At 35.5% G+C, this 18,402-nt stretch overlaps 1 protein-coding gene across 1 annotated transcript; it reads right to left on the reverse strand.

Annotated features, from left to right (window-relative positions):
- Positions 1 to 14,094: 14,094 nt before the first annotated feature.
- LOC119665756 lies at positions 14,095 to 15,782 on the reverse strand. Its single transcript, XM_038075000.1, has 2 exons — positions 14,904 to 15,782; positions 14,095 to 14,832 (listed from the first exon to the last, which is right to left on the reverse strand). The coding sequence occupies exons 1-2, from the start codon at positions 15,780 to 15,782 to the stop codon at positions 14,095 to 14,097; spliced, it is 1,617 nt and encodes a 538-aa protein (XP_037930928.1).
- Between the last annotated feature and the right edge of the window lie 2,620 nt (positions 15,783 to 18,402).

Consider the following 18,402-nt stretch of genomic DNA (forward strand, 5'->3'; position numbering starts at 1 on the left):
ACTAGTGAAATGTTGATTTCTTTAGCCGCGGATTTGGTATGGGTGATAATATTCAAGTGTAATTACCACCTTACCGATTAATCTATTAACGAAAATTTGATTTCGTTATGAACAAATAAGTAACAGAAATGTATATTTCTCTTACTAGTAACGAAATGTTAATTTCGCTATTAAAAGTTATTGTAATAGAAATGTGTATTTCTATTATATTAAAAAAAATGGGAATCGAGATGTAAATTTCGATTCTTGATGTTTCAGCACATATGTTTTGAAGCGACTTCTCTTTAGCTCGATACCTGAATGTCTTTCTTGTGCTTTTGTTTCGCCTTTTATATCCGCGAGGTGTGAAGCATACTGTAGTTTTGTTCTTGCAACTAAAATGGTGTGTTGTTTACAAGTTTTTATTATTGTTCTGATGTTTTTATTTTGTATTATATTTGGTGGTAGGTTTCAATACTTGCTTTATCAATTTTGTTAGTGTTTTATTATATTTTGTATTGTAAAATTTAAGAGTTATAAATTTTATGTTACAGGTTGTAAATATAAAAATTATTATATCTAATAAATGAAATAAAACTTGAAATTACTTAAAAGAAAAAAACAGCAAAACTCGATGGTGTTAAATTTTTTAAATAAAATATGGAATATCCAAAAATAAATAAAGAAAAAATGAACATAGCATAAAAGAACAATATACAGTTTGTGTAGCCTCACGCCAATTATTCACCTTAGCCCTTTTTATGTTGTTGACTACAGTGTGAGAAAGGTTGGGAAACATAACACTAAGTCGATTGTCCCTTTCTTATTTGGAGTGCTTGACATAAGTTCAAATGCTGTTCTTAATTTCATTTCTGCTTGCTGAAAATGATGAACCACAAACTTAGAAGCTGAGTTTAAGTTGCTTTGATCACATAGCTTCAGAAGATTCAACGTTGGATCTTGTAGTATGTCCAGCTCTGTATTAAATAAAGCTAAATCGTAATAGATTACAATTTAACTACAACTACAACTATTAATTTCGTTGTTCCTACTTGTTGAAAGTGTATACCAGGAGCAGAGCGAAGTTCAGTTAAGTTTACTGGTGAACAAAGAATAATTGGAAGCAGAAGCAGAGCTATCAGTAATGTATTTAATATTACATTGGAGGACACACGTCTTTGTCTTCGTGGGACTATCTCATTGTCCATTCATTTTTCCTTGTTATGGCGAATACCCTGTGTTTCAATAGGTTTGTCTTCAGGAAATAAGTGTGCTAGTTTGTAAATTGGTCGCTTTAACATGCTTGTTGCGGTTTTGATATCTACAACTCGTATAAATCCATCATTGCCTTTATATGTCTTCATTATTCGCCCTAAAGGCCATTGCAAAGGTTTCAGTGTATTTTCTTCAATTTTTTTGAATTCTTCACGCCACTTGTTTCGAACCTGTAGTTCCATTAGGTACTCTGCCCGCCATCTTTTCCAAAACTCCTGTTTTAAGTGTGCAACCAGATTCCATCTAGTCAAAAGAGATGATTTTACGTTTTCACATGTTTCGTCTACGGGTGCTGTTATTGCATCACTAACTAAGAAAGGACCTGCTGTGAGAGCCTGCAAATCGTTTGGATTAGATGACATTGGTGTTAAAGATCGAGAGTTTAAAATGGCTTCTATTTCTATAATGACGGTTTCGACTTCCGCGTACGTTAATGTTTCAGTTGAAACGGTTCGGACCAACAGGTATTTTGCTGATTTGACCGCTGCTTCCAATATTCCACCAAAAAGAGGTGCACGAGAAGGGATGAAGAGAAATGTTCCTGAGCTACATTGGAATGGATTGCTGTTGTTAATTCCTGCAATTTATTAAAGGCAGTATATATTTTGGCAGCATCTGCGTCGTGCGATCAAACGTTTTAATGATCCGATTAATGCTTCCGTTGTCAAGTCGCTTGCCAGTTCCAAGTGCTCTGCCTTTGTCGCAAAACAACAATAAACAGCTAGGTATGCTTTAAGCGGACGTTTTCCTTTTACCTTTTAATGTATCCAAAAAGGCCCACAGAAGAAAACTCCAGTATTAAAAAATGGCGTGTTTGGCTGTACTCGATGCTTTGGTAGGTTTCCCATGACTTGTTCAAAAGTAATAGGTTTACATCTAGTACAACAAACGCAATGGTGAATAGTTGATCTTGCCATAATTTAACCCTTGATCGGCCAAAATTTTTGTCTCGCTGCTGCCAGCAGTGCTTGACCGTCGCAATGCATATTTCGTTCATGCATGTCTTTCATTATCAGTTTTACAATAGGGTTATTGTATAGAAGGATCATCTTATATTTTTCATCATATGTTAGTGATGATGCTTCTAACCTTCCCCACGCGAATAATCTTATGTTCATCTAAAAATGGTATTAACCCAGCGAGTGCACTTGCAGGTCTTACTATTTGATTGCGTTCTAATTGACTTAATTCTTCTCTTACTTCTGACTGTTGTATGTACTTCACTTCGTGCCTAAGTGACAGCTCCAGTTCCATAGGGCTCAGAGCCGTAGTGATATTGATTAAATTGGTTCGCCTTGCCCGATATACGAATCAAGGCATATATCCTACCGTATGTAGTAGGGTTCTGAATGAATTTTTGTGATTGTTTCTATCATTTCAATGGATATCGTAATCAGTAGAGATTAAAATCACTTACTTTGTAGTTTGTTTCCTCTCAAGAATCACCGGATCAATATAGAGGGTTTTATTGAATTTGCCAGGCCAGTTGATTTTGGATCCATGCAAAGAATGGACCGTATAACCACAGGTTATTTTCGAGTAATTGAGCTGGTTTGATACCACGTAATAATGAGTCAGCTGGGTTAGCCTTAGATCTTACGTGACCATTGATTAGGCAAGCTAATTTCCTGAATTACATTGATTATATTTGCTATGAATTGTTGCTGCCTTGCTGATGACAAGTTGATCCAAAAGAGAACGATTTTTGAGTCAGTCCCATAATACGTTGCTACATCATGATTTATATTGTATCTGACCTTTTTCATCAATGTTGCTCTTAACAAAGCTGAACACAATTCTAACCTTGGAATTGTTTGTCTTGATGATTTAGATTGTTTCTGACCTTTTTTATCAATATTGCTCTCAACAAAGCTGAACACAATTCTTACCTTGGAATTGTTTGTCTTTTGAGTGAAGCAACACAAGACTTTGAATACAACAATCGATTAATTAATCGACCATCCATTTGTTTTGCTCGGGCTTAGACTGCGGTTCCGTATTCGTTTTGTGATGCATCACAGTATACATGTGATTGTATCGATTCAAGTGCTGGCATCTGTTTTCCGAATATATGACGATATATTTTAAATTGATCTAGCTATTTTAGATCGTCATAAAAGGTTATCCACCACCGGCTGGTACTGCTTCGTCCCAGGTTAATTATAATTGCCATAGGTCTCGAATTAATATTTTTGCTGTTACGAGTTCTGGACCTAGTAGGCCCAATGGTTCGAAAATTTTGGCTAGATTAGAAGTGATAGTTCCTTTAGTAACGCTTTTTAATGGATCCAGTTTTAATTTTATGCGAAATTGATCTTCTTTTAGTTGTCAAGTCAATCCTAATTATTTGATTGATGTTGCGTCGTCACTTTGAAAGTGCTTAAGGATGATTACCACATCATTTACGTAGCTTGAATCCGAGTGATACCAACAAATTCTTTAACTGCGTTTGTATATCTTTGGCAGTTTGGAGACTATTTGATCCACTTAAGCAATCATCTACGTAGAAGTCATTACTTAGTGCTGCTGCACCTAGTGGATACTTTTGCAATTCAGATTTCGCCAACTGTTGTAAGCATTTGGTAGCCAGATATGGGGCTGATCGTGTTCCATAGGTGACTGTTTTCAATTGATAAATTTATAAGGGTTCATTATTATTGCTTATCCAGACTATTATTTGATATCTTTGATCTTCGAGTTGAATAATGATTTGCCTCTACATTTTTTTAATATCATCACAAAAGACAAACCTTGAGCACCTGAATTGAAGTAGAATCACAAATAATTCGTCATAAGTTGTTGGACCAGTAAACATTGTATAATTTCATGATAGTCCACTACTTGTTTTGACCGATGCATCAAATTCCACTCTAAATTTCGTGGTGCTGCTTTCGGGTCGAAAAACACCATAATGTGGGATGATATAATGAAGTGTGACCTGGTTAAGGTCAACATTTTTCATATGTCCGAGGTCTGCATACTCATTCATAAATTGCACGTACTGTTTTTTAAGTATTTCATCCTTATCGAGCCGTCTTTCCAATGCTAAAAACCTGTTTATAGCAATTTGTTTTCAATCACCAAGCATCGATGGGTTTTGTTTAAATAGTAATTTGACACTAAATCGACCATCTTAGTTCCTTTTCATGTAAGTTGTGAAATGTGGCTCGCACATTTCTTCTGCAGGAGTTAGATTTTTGTTTGCCTTTTCTGGCTCATCTAATTGCCAGAACCGCTCGATTACCTTCATCGTATCTTACTCACGTCCAGAGCATACTCCACAAACTTGTGGTGAAATAATTGAATTTTGATTGGATATTATTCCCACCACAAGCCAACTAAGCACTGTATTCTGTAAGTGGGGTGACCTCTGCCAAGGTTTATTTGGCCGATCGACAATAGTTAATGAGAAAACTCGGCTTCAAGTAGGAGATCGATTTTATTCGGATTGTTGAAGGACGGATCTGCAAGATTGATATTCGGTGGTATCTTCCAGGTTGAGCCTTCAATGTGAATGCTAGGCTGATCACACACAATCTTAGGTAATACATAGGCCTCTATTCGGCTGGTGAATCCGTTAATTCTGGACGAGAAAGTTAAATTTATTCGTTGTTGCGCATCTTGTTTTTTTGTCCCACACCTTCTATACATGCTGAGGTCTTTTTCGGGTTTTCATCTAACCTTTTAATTATTTGATCGGTTATTAAGTTGACTTAGGAGCCGAAATCCAGCAATGCTCTGCAATCAATTTCGCTTCCATTGTTGCCTTTAACGACAACACGTGCGGTTCCTAATACCACATAATTTTTCTTGATGTTGAGATTGTTGAAGAACAGAGAAGCAGGATTTTTTGATATGGATGCTTTTTTAATCATGGGTGCTTTTTGCTGCATTTTAAGTAACTGCCTGATGTGCAGTCTTTTGTGAAGTGACCACTTTTTAGACAATTGAAACATCGTTGCAATGATTTTATATGATGTAGCCTCTTAGCTGGGGTGTCATCCAGGAACTGCTTGCATAAATGAATTGGATGATCATCTTTCTTGCATATTGGATATTGTACAATTTTTACTTGAGCAGTGTTAGTTTTAGCTACTGTCTTAACCCATTTTTTTATTGATGCGCTATTATTTATTGTTTCTAGCGATTGGAATCTTTGTTCAATAAATTGAAATAGTTCCTTCATAGTGACCAGCTCTCGATTGTTTGATAATAACTGTTCAAACGCTGTTTGCGTAATCTTGTCTAATTTCTTCAACGTCATATGAACAATTATGACGTCCCAATGTTCGACTGGAATATTGTACGCTTTTAGTCCCAATAAATACTCTTGTGAAATTTCATGCAATGTTTTAAGGCCAGAAGCGGGTTCAGTTGTCAATGCTGGTAATGTGAATAATTTGTTTAACAATGCGGTAACTAATAATCTACTATTATTGTATCAAGCCTTCAGAATTTCCCATGCGGTAATGTAGTTCTCAGCCGATGCTGGCAAATGCTTTATCAGGTTTTTGGGCTCACCAATCCAGTTAGTGGTTAAGTAGAACATTTTTTGGATTGGTTTGAATGGTTGTTCGTCTATTAACATAGTTGTGTAAACAGGTCTCGAAACTCTACCCATTTCAGCTGGTTTCCGTCAAATGTTGGAATTGTTAACTGTGGTAATTTTAATGCCTGAATTGTTGAATTGTGCTGGTTGTGAGAATTGGATGAATTTAGCTTGAGCTTCGAACAAATCTCCATATCTTGGAGTTTTTGACTAATTTCATAATACATTTCCCAGGAGTAACCCTCAATGAATTCTTCTGATGTAGAATTCCATATTTTTTCATTGCTGTTATCGAATGGTTTGTGATAACTTTCTATCAAAACAAGTTTGCAAGAATAAAAAACTTCGCTTTGAGATTCTTTGCTTGCTATTTCAATTTCTTGACTGGATCTGTCATTGACATTTATAAGTGCTCGTTGAGTACGCAACACTCTTGATAATTCTTCATTTTGTTTTTCTACCTCTTGCATTTCGGTTAATGCCTTATTAAAAATATCCAAGTATTTGTTTGTTAATTCAGTCATTTTGTCATAGTAGCCCGTGGTGAAATAGTCTTCTTCTGCATATTCGGCCATGGCTTTACCAGACAATAACGTGTTGTGGTTCTTTTCTAACCTCGACCATTGTTCAGTTAGCCGTTGAATCCTATCCTTGTAATAGCGATTAATCTTCCTTGCGGCTGGATCCTTCTTGAAGTTGCTGATTATCCTCTCGATATCAGCTCCTATAGCTTGTTGTTGATCAATAATTGTGTCGAAATGCTCCATAATGACATCGTTCCTATTTATTGTCCTTATAGAAAGATCACCCGAGGTCACCAAAAATGTTAAGGATTCGTTTATCCTCAATTTTCTATAAATAGGTATTTGTATACCGAAATACCACCATGCATATGTAACTTGTTGGACGGTATATTTGTATTTTTATATTTAAGAATATACCACCGAACACATAAACCCGTTAGTATTTTGATGAAAAGAATATATGAAAGATGGGTTTGATTCAACTTTGTATGATCGAATGCTTTATTGAATAATTGACTTATCTATATATATATATATTTCTCTTTTAATAATCGCTTATAATTGCTTACTAAAATTATCACCTAAAAATAATAATAATAATTTCCTGACCTATATAAAACAATAATTAATAGCAAGCAAGTATACAACTTAAAATAACACATAAAATATTCAGCAAAATACCACTTTTAATGACACATAAAATATTTAGCAAAATACAAATTACAATGAATTACTTAAAATGTATTCTAGACCTAATTATCGAAATAATCAGTAATCAGCAAAAATATAACATATAACTATATTACTTGTATTTTTAACCAAAACAATAATCACTAATTATAATCACGTTACATACATTTTAGCATTGGTCAGCAAAAGACAATTAATGAATAATGTTTATGCGTAATACTTAACAGTAATGAAGTAAGTGAGGAGGATAAACAACAGTTCTTAGAGCATATTGCAGATTGCAGATTATGGCTTAAGAACCAGAGTTTCACCGGTTGGATTTCCAATTTCCTTTAAAGATCTTATTGAAAAACTTAAAACAATTTATATTCAGAAAGGTACTATTGACGCAAAAAATTAACGAAATGAAACAAAGTTATAACCAATCCATTACTAACTATAGTAAAAATAAGGCCAAATAGTTTTCAGATCTCAATACTCCATCTTTATTGAAAAGAAATTATCAAACTTCTTCACCACAGGCCAAAGGGATTTTGCTCACCAATGAAGACAATGCATAATTGGCATATAAAAAAAGCTAAATTCAACGTATTCAGTAGCGCTACAATCATCGAACCCAAAGATTTTTCAAGAAGCGAGAGAAATCACTGAAAGTTTAGTCTTTCCAGAGCAACACCAAAACGTATTCAATTACAGTGGTAATAGATTACCACACCACATGCAGAGACATAATAGTTCTTAAAGGAGTAATTAACATAATAGAAATAATATTGATCAAAGAAACTAATAACACAATAATAATTATCAAAATAAAATCAAAATAATGAAAATAATAATATTGGTCAAACGAACCTGAACAAGAATGTTCAGTCACAATCTATATATATATGGGAAACACAATATATGATTGCAGAGGTGGGTTGTAATTTTAACAACTGACTTTATTATAAAATTATTTAGTCTTTTATACAAATTAAATGCAACCGTAATTGCAAGATATACAATAAATAAAATAGCTTATTATTCCCACCAATTGCTTACCAAGCAAAAGTTGCGAGCGTTTTACTTATGACCTAATTCTTAGTTTTTTGTTGATTCGTCAACAAAAAAATTAAGCAACAGGTGTGAGTGATTAACTCATGACCTAGTTCTTAGTTTGTTGTTGATTCATCAACATTATGCCGGCTCTGGGTTAGTATTACGAGCTGGTCTAGATTTGGTTGGTCTTCTAGTTGATAGGTCTTGCATTAATGGGACAACGGTTTCATTTGTAATTTTATACATTTTCCTGTCAGGCATCGTGATGTTTTGCATTCTGATTAGTTTAACGTGGTGTGTTATTGATTGGAACTCTTTCATCATTCTTCCTACAAGTTGAATAGTCTTAGAATGTATTATACAATCTGGAGAGATGTGGATGATTCCCGTATAGTTCAAAACTACGTTTAATATGACAAGTTCAATATGACAAATTACATGAATTGTCATTAAATTTGGTGTAATGAATATTCAAGCATTGGGCGTCTAAAGCTCTTTCCAAACTGGTTGTATAACTTGATATCTTTTTAACGGACAGTTATCGAAAGATAATTTGTTATACAATTGCCTAATTACACAATTGGAACTCTCGTCAATGTTGCGAAATATTGTTGGGTGAAGTAACCTAGTAACATTATTCAGCTTGGTTGCCGTCTCCATTTGTCTGATACATACGTCAAAATATTTTTTCTTGCTATAATTGATACCAAATGCGGATGTTAATAATTCGATTTCTTGATATATATTATCATCAATTCTTTCTGGAATCGTGTTGAATCTAATGATTTCATATTCTTCTATATAGCTAATTGTGAAATAACCATAAGTTATAACGTTTTCAGTATCTCGAACATATTCCAATCTGTTCATCGGGATTGGCAAGACATACATTTCTGGTCCAATTTTTGCGGAGCATCGAGTTATAATGTCACTGATTTCATCATGTGAAAGGCATTCATAGATATGACTGCGTTTCAAATATACATTGAAGATCTTGTTGTATTTTGATTCTACTTCTCGAATGTAATTGGATGCCATTATATATGAATTAAGTACATATATGTTCAGTTTATTTCCTTCTCCGATATCATGCCAACCTTGCATCTGACTGATAGCCTGCAATCCTTCGTTTAGTCTTTTACTAAAGCTGTTGACTTTGTTGATGATTTCAGTTTCTGTGTTGTTTACTGCCGCTATTGTGGATATCATGATTCTAGCATTTGACTTGGTATTTTGGATTAATAATTTCTGGTTTTGATCCAACGTTTCAATGTCGTGATAAACTTCATCGTTGACGCTAAAAAGTGTTGTTAACATTGTACCTAATATTCCTCGGGGACTTCTTGTAACTGATGATTCTGCCGTCAACAATCGATCAATGGTAGTTCTTAAGATGCGCCCTTCATGATTTAAATTGGAAACTAAATCGTCACATTGTATATAAGGACTGACAGCCTTTGATTTGGTACACAACATTGTTAATTGTTTTATGGTGTTATTAACGTTCCTTTGATCTTGAATTATGTCACGGATTGGAAATGTGATAGTGGTTCTAAGTGTTCCTCTTTGTATTTTTGCATTGCCTAATCCTTCAATGAATAATCCTGATTCGGGATATGTTACTGTTGGTGTTGCTAATGTAGTTCCTAATGTGAGATATGCTAAAAATATAGCAAGAACTGTCGATTTTGATTGCCTAGGCGATAACCATTGTCGTCGCGTTCTAAGATTTCTTACAGTAGAATTTGTCGGAACTTCTTCTTTATTTCTGACAATGTTTCCCAATGGTAACATAGTTTGAGTGTCTGAATCTGTTTTGATTGATGTTGCTTCAAACACTCTAACTGAATTTGGGAACTTCTCTTGATTTGACGGAATATGATCTTCTTTGACATTATCAGTGATTGACAAGGGACATATTTTTTGGATCGTACGTTTTACTATCCCTTTTTGGGTTTTAATTGTAGCAACTCGGGTTAAGCAATCTGTTCATTTATGAACTTCTATGACTCTGCCTAGAGGCCACGTTGATGATATTAATGTTTCGTCCTTCAATAGGAATAGTTGACCAATTTCTAAGTTTGATATTGATTTTGTCCATTTGTATCTCTGTTGTTGAATGTTTCTTATATAGTCTTGGAACCTCCGTTTACAAAAGTCTTGCTTTATTTTCTGCACAATCTTCCATCTTTTTAGGCAAGTTTCTGTAAAGTTAATAAGACAATCATGCGCTGGAGTCATCAATGACGATCCCACAATGAAATGTCCTGGTGTAAGTGCATTAAGGTCTTCAATGTTGTCTGTTAATGGACAAAGTGGCCGTGAATTAAGACAACATTCGATTTGAGTTAAGACCATACTTAATTCCTCGTATGTCAATTTTTGGTCACCTAAAATCCTAGCTAGATGATATTTAATGGTTTTTACTCCTGATTCCCAGAGACCACCAAAGTGAGGTGAGCCAGGAGGGATAAAATGCCAACATATACCTGTTTCGGCTAAATAATTCTCTATTTGAATCTACTGTAAAATGTTGTTTGCACCTGTAAAATTGGTATCATTGTCTGCTTATCATTCGTTTGAGTGCTGCTAAAAATTCTTGAGATGTCAGATCTGAAGTTAACTCAATGTGAATTCCCTTTGTTGCCAGGCATACAAAAATAGCTATATACGCCTTATTCGTTTTAATTTCCCTGAATTGAGAGCATTTAATGTGCAATGGTCTTGCATAGTCTATGCCGCAGTGTGTAAATGGCCCTGATAAATTCACTCTTGGTGTTGGTAAACTTCCCATTAATTGAGATTGTCCTTTTGCCTTTATCCGGAAACACTTTACACATTTATTGATGCAAGTCTTCACAGCGATTATTCCACGAATAATCCAAAACTTTTCCCGGACGTAGTTTAGCGTCAATTTTAATCCTCCATAAATCGTATTAATATGCGCCTGATTGATCATGAGTTTGGCCAAAGTACTTGTTGTATATAAAATTATTGGATACTTTTGGTTGTCAGATAAATCCGCATTTCTTAATCTGCTGCCCACTCTTAGTACTCCTGCACTGTCAACAAATGGGTTTAATGAACACAACTTATTACTCTTCATTAATTGTTTCTGAAGATTAAGCAGTCTGATGTCATCTGTAAAACATTTTTGCGCCTGCTTCACCAACACAATTTCCGCTACATCGATATCGTCTGCCGTCAGGTTGTCGAACTTTCTTTCGGATTTCTTTCTTTGACAATTTTAAATTTGGTTTTTGAGTTAAGTACATAACTTTAATAGACTTTATTTAAATAACTTTAATTTACTTTATTTAACTGAACAAAATATTTAATAACATAACTTTAATATACTTTATTTAACTGAACAAAATATTTAATAACATAACGTTAATATACTTTATTTAACTGAACAAAATATTTAATCACGACGCTATCCAACTGACGCTATTCAACGAACTTACGTTACTCTCGTTCACTCGCTCTTGACATTCGCTGTCACACATATGTTAGGTGACCACACGTTGTTAAAATTTCAAGGTGCCTAGTTGTGCGTTTCGGATGTAGGTTAACAGTCGGCCCTTCCTGACGTCAAGCGTCCTCGCGCTCGGAATCAGTTTCTTCTTCGTACGACAATTGACACCATGGCTTTAGGAGATCAAACGCATAAACTGATTTATAAAGTCGTTGTTTTCAATCGGATCCTGGTAGGTCTTCGATGACGTAAAGGTCATGATCGAGAATTTCGGTGACTACGAACGGTCCTTTATATCGACATTTAAGTTTACGGAACGTGCCTGTGGATGCTGGTTCTCGTTCTGCTAGAACTAAATCACCTTGCTCATATTTCGTTGGTTTCCTGTGTTTATCGTCGAAACGCTTTTTCGCGTTTACCCGTTTACTATCGGTGTTATTAGCAACAAGTAATCGTCGGCGGTGGAGTTCTTCTTGGGTGATGGGAATAGTATCGTCTTCATCTTGGAGAATTTGGATCAGCTTGTTACCTAATATGTCGCGTGGCTTGAATCTGAAAAGCAATTCGTTTGGAGATTTTCCCGTCGTTTGCCTAATCAGTGAGTTCAATGTACATTGAATGCTTCGTAGTTGCTCGTCCCAGGTTCGGTCATCTTGTGTTGATGGTTGCAGCATGGATAAAACGGTGCGATTAAATCGTTCGACTTGGCCATTGGCTCGTGGCGTACGGACTGCGTTGCGTATGTGTTTGATTTGTTGATCGTTACAGTATCTTTCAAATTTTTTTTGACGTAAAGGCGGTACCACGATCACTTATTATATTTTCAGGGGTTCCAACGTAACTGGTAACTTCATTCAGAATGGCGATGACTTGTTTAGTGTTCGTACTTTTCACTGGTCTGACGATGACAAATTTTGTGAAACTGTCCACAACAACCTGGACATACTCGTTTAACTTTCGGCTTCGGGGAAAAGGTCCCAGGTGGTCAATGTGTATTGTTTTGAACGGAATAAGCTCCATTTTGTCGCAATGTAACTCACCGTCCTTTTTACCTCCTCAACGCTTAGTGAAGACGCAATCAATGCACGCTTTCACAAAAGATTTGACAAAGTTTCGCATTCGAGCGAACCACATAGAACGTAGTAAGTATTCAATCTTTCGGTCAAGGCTTAAGTGTCCTGTTTTAACATGTGCATCATGTGTCACCTTCCATCGCAAAGCCTTTGGTATTACGAAGAGCTGTTGGTTTTTATACCGTTTGTACAGTCGTCCGTTAATCATTTTATAGTCGTTAATAATGTCTGAATCCTTCTCCTCAATTTTCATTACGACTTGTTGAAGTTTGCTATCTTGTAATTGCATACTGTAAAGCCAATCTGCCTCAGTTATTTCCGCCTTCCAGACTCGCAAAGTCGCTTCCTCAAGATCGCAACCGTCTTCGTTAGGCATACGACTTAGTGCGTCGATGTGCGCCATTCGTTGCTCGCTTCGATGTTCGATGATGAGGTCATAGTCTTAGATACGAAGCCATCATCTGGCTATACAAGATATCATTTCTCGCTTTTGCATGGCCAATTTTACAGCATTGCAATCGGTAATGACCGTAAACGACTTTCCATAGATGTAATATTTAAAGCGGTCCACAGATTCGACAACTGCAAGCGTTTCTAATTCGTAACTGTGATATTTCCTTTCCAGCGATGTGGTAGATCAACTAAAGTACGCTACCGGCTTCCAATCTCCGTTGTCATTTTGGAGTAAAACACCTGCGAGTCCGATGGCACTCGCGTCTGTACGCACTTGATGGTCAGCTTCCACTTGGTAGCCTGTTAATACTGGTCCGGTTGTTAGTGCTTCATTTAGACTCACAAAGGCGTTGGTTTGTTGATCTGTCCATTTAAAGACGGCGTTTTTCTTAAGTAATTGTCGCAACGGTTCGGATATAATTGCGTAGCCTGGTATAAACGTACGGAAATATCCCGTTAACCCTAAATAGCGCCGCACCTCTGTTTGCGTTGTAGGCATGTTCAAATTTGGTATAGCTTCGGTCTTGATTTCACGCGGCGTTACCCTGTTGGGTCCCAACTGATGTCCCAAGAATTGGATAGTATCTTTCAGAAATTCGCATTTTTTTAAATTCAATGTTAAATTAAATTCTTTTATTACACCTAAAATTAGTTGAAACTTTCCGAAAAGTTCTTCTTCATCGTTGCCGCCGACAAGCATATCGTTCATGTAATTAATCATATCGCTGAGTTCCAAGCGCGTTTTAATTTTCGCCATCAATTGTAGAAACAGGACTGGTGCGTTCTTCAGCCCGAACGGCATCCGTTTAAACTCATACAGACCATCAGGAACCACAACTGCAGTATATTTACGACTGTTACGTTCTGTAGGAATTTGATAATAACCACAGTTAAGATCTAACGATATGTAGATTCGATACTTCGTTGCTTCTTGTAAACTTTCTTCGATATTGGGCATTGGGTAGCATTCTTTTCGAGTGAATTGATTAATCCGAAGGTAGTCCACGTAAAGTCGATGTTCGCCATTCTTTTTCTTCACAAGCAACATTGGACTCGCATAACTGATTCAGACGGAGCTATAATATCATTGTCGAACAACTCTTGAGTTTTCTTCGCAACGATTTCTTTTTTCCGTTCCGGAACTCTATACGGGACTTGTGCGATCACCTCGTTGGTCATTAACTCAATTTTCATTTCGACTACACTAGTTTTGCCGATTCCATCCATACCTGTAGCGAAACATTCTCGGAATTCATTCATCACCTCTAACAGCTTTCCCTTAGAATCTGCATTTACAGTGTCCATACACACGTCATCTTCCGTTATTGGACTAAGTTTATTAATTTTACACGTCGTTTTTACTTTGTCTGCGAATTTGAACTGTCCGTTGTCATATACGGCGCGTATATTTTCGCTATTAAATATTTCGTCCCCGAGCAATAGATCGTAATTCAACACACAATCTTTGAAGACGTGCAACGTCAACAGTTTTTCAACCTCATCGATTTTCAAATCCGTCTCAATTTGTATCTCAGATCGTTCTATACCACCACCGAATCCACCGATGATAAATGGGTTTTTGCTGCGCGTACCACCAATATCGTTGGCAAATGTTTCCCGGACCATATTACATTCGCTTTTAGTATCCATAAATGCAATGCCTTGCTTGCCATCAATCGTTATTTTCTTAAGAAATTTATTGTCGATAATACTTGTTTTTCGCACGAAAGCGGATGGTTTTCCGCAATTTTGCTGTTCATTTTTGGGGTGCACCTTATTACAATCTATACAACGAGAACGTTTTGGGGGTCTTGCACAATTTACTGACAAGTGCCCTGACTCACCACAATTGTAACACATAACATTCTTTGCTTTACTGAACGATTGTATTCTTTGTTCGCATTATGAAAAGGCTTTTCGTTTATCTCAATGCAATTTTGAAAAAAGTTCTCGCATGTTTCACGCATTTCTTTAATAGATACGAATTTTTGCGGAGCAATCGCCATTTGTAGTTCTCGATGTTTTAATCCTTCTTGGACGTATTTCGTGATAGCCATCTCACTAAGATTGTGACGTCGTCCTAGCGCAGAGACACGAAAAATGAACTCAGTTATTATTTCGTTTTGCCTTCGAGCAACGCGCGACATATTGTAATGTATATCCGCTTCATCGTGTTCGCAACCGAACTCGATGACAAGCTCATTTGAGAACTCCTTCCAAGTAGCATGCATTCTTGGTGATGCGTCCACCCACATGCGCGCTACACCCTTCAAACGGCTATACACTGCAAGAAGCACACTTTTTTCGGGCCACGCATATACAGACATAACAGCTTCAACACGTTCGACAAATTGCTTAGCCGTAATAGAATCTTCGTTCGTTGGGTCGAATTCGGGCAAGACTTCTGCGATTTCTCGTATAGAATGCGCGTTACGGTTCTTACTAGGCATTTCTGAAGTACTGTTTTGATTGTTTCTAACGTTATTCTGGTTAATTACTACCTGTTGCACCATTAGCCGCAGTTCGCTAATTTGTTTTCTCAATTCTTCGTTTTCACCCCGCAATTCCTCATTATCGTTAGTAAATTGCAAAACTACGCCGCTTGACTTCACGTGTTCAGTTAATCGTGCAACTAATTCCGCCTTATTGCCTGTAGTTGATAACTCTTGCTGTTGTAAGAAGTCCTTCAACTGTTCCTTCGTCAGTGACTCGATGGTCACCATCATTACGTATATATCTGTGTTCGTGTTTTTTTTATTTTTCTGCGCCAAATATTCAAACTTACGTTTTAATTACTCCCCTTTAGGGCATCTATCCCACTTCTAAACTTTAAATTTGGTTTTTGAGTTAAGTACATAACTTTAATAGACTTTATTTAAATAACTTTAATTTACTTTATTTAACTGAACAAAATATTTAATAACATAACTTTAATATACTTTATTTAACTGAACAAAATATTTAATAACATAACGTTAATATACTTTATTTAACTGAACAAAATATTTAATCACGACGCTATCCAACTGACGCTATTCAACGAACTTACGTTACTCTCGTTCACTCGCTTTTGACATTCGCTGTCACACATATGTTAGGTGACCACACGTTGTTAAAATTTTAATGTGCCCAGTTGTGCGTTTCGAATGTAGGTTAACGCAATTATAAACGAATCTAAGACAGTAAGCTGTCACTCGAAGAAGTTTGTTTAGAGGAAAATCGATTAATAAATTTTTCATCGTTGGTAACGTTCACGACGGTACATATTGCAGTTTTTCTGGTTTCTGGAATAAGATTCAAATCTATTACTTCATCATTTTCTGGCCAATTTTCTTCATTTTTTATTAGCCAATTTGAACCATGCCACCATAATGTATTTGAAATAAGATTGTCACCATATACTTCCCTTGATGGAATATCTGCTGGATTATCTTTTCCTGGAACAAATCTAAATTGTCTCTTAAACGTATCCTGAATATACGATACTCTGTTTGCTACAAACGTAGTCCATATGTTTGGGTATTGCTTTAGCCAATTTAATACAATTTTTGAATCTGACCATGCAATAATTTTACTATATGGAATCTTGTTATTCTTCTGAATGTAATTAATTAACTTTGTTAATAGCACAGCTGCACATAACTCCAATCGGGCTAATGACACCTGCTTAATAGGCACAACTTTGGTTTTTGATGCTATTAGGGATATTGTAGCCCTTTCTGCATTGATAATCTTTGTGTATACAACTGCAGCATATCCTGTTTCTGATGCATCTGTAAATCCATATAACTCGATTAAACTATTCTCTGAATGTTGTGTCCATCTTTTCATGGTAATTTTCTGAACTGCAGGTAATCGCAATTTAAATTGCTCCCATTGTGCCTGTAGATTAGGTGGGATCTCTGTATCCTAACTAATTCCTAACATCCACAATTTTTGTATAATGATTTTTGCTTTAATGGTTACAGGTGACAGCCAACCAAATGGATCGAATAGTTTTCCACCATCACTTAGAATTGCTCTTTTTGTGTATTTTGAGCTGAATGACGTGGTATTTATTTTAATTTTAAATTGATCCAATTTAGGACACTATTTTGTTCTGTGACGAAACAAATTTGAACATCAAATTTCTTCCGCACATACTATAAGAAGTAAAGAGGAAAACGATGTCAGACCGTCGCCATAAAAGCACAACCGCATTATACCTTACACAGTATAATTAAACACTGAATTGAATTGAACTACGATGTAATTACCTGGAAAAAATAAAATTTATCAAAATATGTTTGGCCACAAATTATATTGACATAACCTGCGATCCTCCAGCCTGATGAGCCACGGGCATTGATATCTAGACTGAAAAGAAACTCTGAAGAGAGAAAAAAGAATATAAACACACCATGAACATGTTATAAGAAAAAATTAAATTTTTATTTACTTATTATAAAATTTGAATTACAACACGAAGAGTAAACACATTTATTTTACAAATATATTTTTAATAAACAAATATACAACAACTAACTGTCCACTGATTACGTTTTTTTTCTACAAACAAAAAACGCATCACAAGCAACACTTCGTCATAGTTTTCCATTGGTTTTCTATTTGGATAATTACTAAAATAACTAGAGTTTATTAATTGTTACGGTATAACATGAAAGTAATATTTAATTTATTTCTTTTGCAAATATTACAACATAAACAAAACTACCACCAAAACAAATTAACATTAGTACCGGCTTAATTTAAAATCACTGAAATTCTTTTAATTAATTACGCTTAAGTTTTATACACTCATATTTTTGTTTACATTCATGTTTTGTTTATAAATATATTTATCACTTACACTTTTTTTTTAAAAAAAAAAATACTTTTATAATTTAAAACACAAGCGGCTGTCAAAACAAAACACAAAAGCGCAGCGGCTTTACAGCAAAGATTGTAAGCACAGAGGTTACACTGCACAACCCAATGGGTAAACGAACGGGAAAATTTAAAATTCGCTAGAAGAAAGCTTCGGCGTATGGGTATTTAAGACAGCGAAATTGTTAAGAAGGCGCGAGTTTATGAGCATTCGTCAAGGTGGTATTATGTCGAAAATATTAAATCCTGCGTTGGTCTTACGGCAAAGGAAATAAAAATATATATGTCTATGAACCATATATATCAATTGGAAACTATTAAATCCTGCGGTGGTTTTACGGCAAAGGCTATAAATTATATATGTCTATGAAACATATATAACCATAAGAAATATCTTAAATCCTGCGTTGGTTTTACGGCAAAGGAAACAAAGTATATATGTCTATGAACCATATATAACTGTAAGAAATATCTTAA

This window comes from Teleopsis dalmanni, chromosome 1 (assembly GCF_002237135.1).
Source record: "Teleopsis dalmanni isolate 2A chromosome 1, ASM223713v2, whole genome shotgun sequence".
Taxonomy (NCBI): Eukaryota; Metazoa; Arthropoda; class Insecta; order Diptera; family Diopsidae; genus Teleopsis; species Teleopsis dalmanni.